This window comes from Bombina bombina, chromosome 7 (genome assembly GCF_027579735.1).
Source record: "Bombina bombina isolate aBomBom1 chromosome 7, aBomBom1.pri, whole genome shotgun sequence".
NCBI classification, from domain to species: domain Eukaryota; kingdom Metazoa; phylum Chordata; class Amphibia; order Anura; family Bombinatoridae; genus Bombina; species Bombina bombina.
Window position 1 is genome coordinate 599,477,296 of NC_069505.1, and position 5,965 is coordinate 599,483,260.

The following is a 5,965-nucleotide window of genomic DNA, read 5'->3' on the forward strand; positions in this document are numbered from 1 at the left end:
CTAACTGCACCTGCCCTTATCCCCTATTACCCTAACTGCACCAGCCCTTATCCCCTATTACCCTAACTGCACCTGCCCTTATCCCCTATTACTCTAACTGCACCAGCCCTTATCCCCTATTACCCTAACTGCACCAGCCCTTATCCCCTATTAACCCTAACTGCACCAGCCCTTATCCCCTATTACCCTATCTGCACCTGCCCTTATCCCCTATTACCCTAACTGCGCCTGCCCTTATCCCCTATTACCCTAACTGCGCCTGCCCTTATCCCCTATTACCCTAACTGCACCTGCCCTTATCCCCTATTACCCTAATTGCACCTGCCCTTATCCCCTATTACCCTAATTGCACCTGCCCTTATCCCTATTACTCTAACTGCACCTGTCCTTATCCCCTATTACTCTAATTGCACCTGCCCTTATCCCCTATTACCCTAACTGCACCAGTCCTTATCCCCTATTACTCTAACTGCACCTGCCCTTATCCCCTATTACCCTAACTGCACCTGCCCTTATCCCCTAACTGCTCCAGCCCTAATCCCCTATTAACCAGCCTCCTCCTTTCTAATCTTAGCTTTTTAGTAAGTGACATAGCAAAATATATCTGCAACATTTAACCACCTTACTACTGAAAACACTAATAAGGTGGCTGTATGGGGCAGATATTGAATCATTTTATATTACGCACAGAGAGAAATATATACAGTATATATTGGTGACTAATTACTATTTGAAGCCCTCTCTCTACTGCGGTGCTACACATGTTGGTGCCATATATATACAGCTGATAATCAACAAAATAAGAAAAGACTTTCATGCACAATTTTGTTTTTATTTCAAATCCAGTTTAAACAACGTAACACAAACTAAAGATAAGCGTTTGGCAGTTTTGTTCACTGACAAATGCGGAACTAGGAGACTGACAGACATCAGCATTATTAATATTATCATTGTATCTAACGCAGGATTCTCACCCAGGCACCACGCCATACATAGAATACAGCATGAAGAGGCTCAGTGAAAGTGACAGTGAAGGTGTGTAAGTGTCTGATCGGGTCACACAGCTCATAAAAGGTCAGACGCCCAGCCTCATAGTCCAGCAGTATTCCTACTGTGTCACATGATAGAGGGGGGTGTAATGAGGTGCGTATTGTGTTATGTGTCATGTAAAGACGTTTATTATAACTCCACAAACACCAGGACTTGTTACTATTTCCTATCCCAGACTGAACTCCTCCCCTCTCTATATTGGTATAACAAACCCCTACACACCAGTTCCCTGATTTACTGATCTGCATTTCCCAGTAATGTCGTCCTGAGGAAAAGCTCCTGGTGCTTAATACCTGAGGATAAACTGTAAATCTCTCTGGTGTTACTGGTCGCTGCTGGTTTATATCTGAGCAGGAAGCAGTTTTCAGGTCAGCTGATACAATAACTTTATTATGAGCTGTGTTTATATCCAGTAATATGTCTGATGTCACCTGCATATAGATCTCTCTCTTTACATCAGTAACAATATCAGCTAAACCTCTGTATAAGGTCACTGAGATCAGACCCTCATCTAAATCCCCCCCAGCAGGGACCTGTTTATCACCTCTCTGTGTGACCTCATTATCTCCCTTCTCAGCACCACAAAAGTCATCGCTGTGTGATTCCTGTTCTTGTAGGACAGTTAATGGGTCAGTCATGTTGTACAGCTCCTCAATGTGACTCATCTTCCTGGTCAGCTCGTCCTCCTCTTTTTCCAGCTGCTGGATCAGATCAGAGATTGTGAGTAAAACCTGCTCCTGCTGCCGGGTGATCTCACTCAGGACTCGCTTCTCTAGGTCTTCCAGCTGTTTCCTGATGTCCCTAATCAGGGCAGTGAGTCGCTCTGTTACACCAGCTGCTTTCTCTTGCACCCCTCTCCTGTGCTCCTGCAGACTCTGGACTCTTTTCTCAGTCTTCTCTCTCTTTGTGGTCAGTTTCTGCAGAACATTTCTCAGTTTCTTTTTCTTCTTCTCAGAAGCCTCATTCAGCAGCTCCACCTGGTGTCCCCTGTGCTCTCCGGCCAGGGAGCAGGACACACAGATACAGGCAGCATCCTCAGTGCAGTAATATTCCAGGAGCTTCTTGTGTTTGTAGCATTTTCTGTTACCCCAGGAAGTGGTGGGTTCAGTTAAGACGTGTTCCTCAGACTTGCTGTGTACCCTCAGGTGGGTATCACACAGAGAAGCCTCACACATCAGACATGATTTAGCAGCAGGTACAGGAGAGTGAACACAGTAAGTGCAGAAGACCCCAGAATGTGCCCCTTCATGAGTAGGAATGAAACAACCTACAATGTTACTTAACTTCAGGTTCCTCTGCAGCTCAGGTCTGTTACTGAATCTCTTTCTGCACTCAGGACAGGAATAAACCCCAGACCCCTCCTGGGTACCCAGCACACTCTCAATACAGCCCAGGCAGAAGTTATGGCCACATCTCAGAGTTACAGGATCTGTATAAAGGCTCAGGCAGATGGGGCAGGTTAGCTCCTCTCTCAGATCAGCAGATGCCATGCTTGTATCCAGCAGCAGGAAATGAAACTGAAAATTAAAGTGTCTTCTGCAGCACAGGGTGTGGTGAGGGTCCTTTTTTTTTAATCAACTTTAATGTAACAAACAACCTATAGACAATCATTCTGAAAATGAAACATTTTGCAGCTTTCTTGTTCTTACTGTTCATTCACAATGGTTTATGCTGATTGTCATTTATAAGGTAACCACTGTGACTGTCATTTATAAGGTAACCACTGTGACTGTCATTTATAAAGTAACCACTGTGACTGTCATTTATAAGGTTACCACTGTGACTGTCATTTATAAGGTAACCACTGTGACTGTCATTTATAAAGTAACCACTGTGACTGTCATTTATAAGGTAACCACTGTGATTGTCATTTATAAGGTAATCACTGTGACTGTCATTTATAAAGTAACCACTGTGACTGTCATTTATAAGGTAATCACTGTGACTGTCATTTATAAAGTAACCACTGTGACTGTCATTTATAAGGTAATCACTGTGACTGTCACTTATAAGGTAACCACTGTGACTGTCATTTATAAGGTAATCACTGTGACTGTCATTTATAAAGTAACCACTGTGACTGTCATTTATAAGGTAACCACTGTGAGTATTACCTTATAAATGACAGTCACAGTGGTTACTTTATAAATGACAGTCACAGTGGTTACATTATAAGTGACAGTCACAGTGGTTACCTTATAAATGACAGTCACAGTGGTTACCTTATAAATGACAGTCACAGTGGTTACCTTATAAATGACAGTCACAGTGGTTACCTTATTAATGACAATCAGCATAAACCACTGTGAATGAACATTAAGAACCAAATAGCTGCAAAATGTTTTGTTTTCAGAATGATTGTCTATAGGTTGTTTGTTACATTAAAGTTGATTTAAAAAAAAAAAAAGCAAAGAAAAAACGCTTTGAGTGGAGGTCACATGTTTCCTGTCTAGATTGGAGCTCCAGTCTGCAGCTAGAGTCTAGACCCTTCTCAAAATGTTTAATTTCCAGAATGATTGTCTATTGGTTGTTTGTTACATTAAAGTTGATTTAACCCCTTAATGACAACTGACGTACCAGGTACGTCATGCATTAACAACCAGTTAATGACAATGGACGTACCTGGTACGTCAGTTGTCTAACAGAGTGCTGGAAGCGATCACAATCGCTTCCAGCAGCTCTGAGGGTATTGCAGTGATGCCTCCATATGGAGGCATCCAGCAATACCCCTTTACAAGCCTCCGATGCAGAGAGAGCCACTCTGTGGCCCTCTCTGCACCGGAGCGTCGTTGGTGGGTGGGAGCAAGGCAGGGAGGTGGGTGGGCGGCCTGCCAAGGGCCTGTGATTTGGAGGGGGGCGGGATCGGAGGCCGGATCGGATGCAACAGTGTCCGGGGGCGCGCACGGACGCGCGGGCGCGTGCACGTGGGCGGCGGGAGGGCGCGTGCACGGGGCGGGAGCGGGTGGGAACTGCTACACTACAGAAAAATGTAATTTCAAAATTGGGAGAAAAGGGGTTTTTTTTAATGCAATTAATGATCGAAGGGTTCTGGGGGGGGGGGGGGAAGCTACACTACAGAAAATGGGAAAAAAGTCCAACAAAACAATAAAAGCACATTTTTTTTAATAAACTGGGTACTGGCAGACAGCTGCCAGTACCCAAGATGGTGCCCATTAAGTTAGAGGGGGAGGGTTAGAGAACTGTTTGATGGCGGATCTGTGAGTTTGGGGGCTAAGGGGGGATTCTATACAGCAGCATATGTAAATATGCTATAAAAAAAAAACAAATATACCTTTTTATCTTAGTACTGGCAGACTTTCTGCCAGTACTTAAGATGGCGGGAACAATTGTGGGGTGGGGGAGGGAATATAGCTGTTTGGGAGGGATCAGGGGGTCTGATGTTTCAGGTGGGAGGCTGATCTCTACACTAAAGCTAAAATTAACCCTGCAAGCTCCCTACAAGCTACCTAATTAACCCCTTTACTGCTAGCCATAATACAAGTGTGATGCGCAGCAGAATTTAGTGGCCTTCTAATTACCAAAAAGCAACGCCAAAGCCATATATGTCTGCTATTTCTGAACAAAGGGGATCCCAGAGAAGCATTTACAACCATTTGTGCCATAATTGCACAAGCTGTTTGTAAATAATTTCAGTAAGAAACCAAAAATTTAGAAAAATGTAAAAAAAAAAATTTTTGAACGTATTTGGCGGTGAAATGGTGGCATGAAATATACCAAAATGTGCCTTGATCAATACTTTGGGTTGTTTACTACACTACACTAAAGCTAAAATTACCCCAAAAATCTCCCTACATGCTCCCTAATAAACCCCTTCACTGCTGGGCATAATACAAGTATGTGTGCAGTGGCATTTAGCGGCCTTCTAATTACCAAAAAGCAACGCCAAAGCCATATATGTCTGCTATTTCTGAACAAAGGGGATGCCAGAGAAGCATTTACAACCATTTTTGCCATAATTGCACAAGCTGTTTGTAAACAATATCAGTGAGAAACCGAAAGTTTGTGAAAAAATTTGTGAAAAAGTGAACGATTTTTTGTATTTGATCGCATTTGGCGGTGAAATGGTGGCATGAAATATACCAAAATGGGCCTAGATCAATACTTTGGGATGTCTTCTAAAAAAAAATATATACATGTCAAGGGATATTCAGAGATTCCTGAAAGATATCAGTGTCCCAATGTAACTAGCAGTAATTTTGAAAAAAAGTGGTTTGGAAATAGCAAAGTGTTACTTGTATTTATGGCCCTATAACTTGCAAAAAAAGTAAAGAACATGTAAACATTGGGTATTTCTAAACTCAGGACAAAATTTAGAAACTATTTAGCATGGGTGTTTTTTGGTGGTTGCAGATGTGTAACAGATTTTGGGGCTAAAAGTTAAAAAAAAGTGTTTTTTTTCCATTTTTTTCCTCATATTTTATATATTTTTTATAGTAAATTATAAGATATGATGAAAATAATGGTATCTTTAGAAAGTCCATTTAATGGCGAGAAAAACGGTATATAATATGTGTGGGTACAGTAAATGAGTAAGAGGAAAATTACAGCTAAACACAAACACCGCAAAAATGTAAAAATAGCCTTTGTCACAAACGGACAGAAAATGGAAAAGTACTGTTGTCATTAAGGGGTTAAAAAAAAAACCGGATCTTTTCCAGATAAGCCCCGCCAAAAAGTTAACCCCCGCCACCCAAAAAGACGGTGAAATGAAACTTGGGGAGGATATGAATAGGAGCAGGAACGCCAGGGACTTTATTACTCCAAAGTTTCAATGTTCATAATAAAAAAATGCTATCCTTAACGCAATTACACTCCTCAGAGTGATCATTAATATCATCATAGATATTCAATGTGCTATACATTACCTTATAAATGACAGTCACAGTGGTTACCT

At 41.9% G+C, this 5,965-nt stretch overlaps 1 protein-coding gene across 1 annotated transcript; it reads right to left on the bottom strand.

Moving 5' to 3' along the window:
• Nucleotides 1-956: 956 nt before the first annotated feature.
• LOC128667195 (E3 ubiquitin/ISG15 ligase TRIM25-like) lies at nt 957-2,567 on the bottom strand. The gene has a single exon (XM_053722124.1). The coding sequence runs from the start codon at nt 2,538-2,540 to the stop codon at nt 957-959; it is 1,584 nt and encodes a 527-aa protein (XP_053578099.1). The 5' UTR covers nt 2,541-2,567.
• Between the last annotated feature and the right edge of the window lie 3,398 nt (nt 2,568-5,965).

What these genes read in the sequence shown, in the direction of transcription:
- LOC128667195 (XM_053722124.1), bottom strand. Translation starts at nt 2,540, where the DNA reads ATGGCATCTGCTGATCTGAGAGAGGAGCTAACCTGCCCCATCTGCCTG.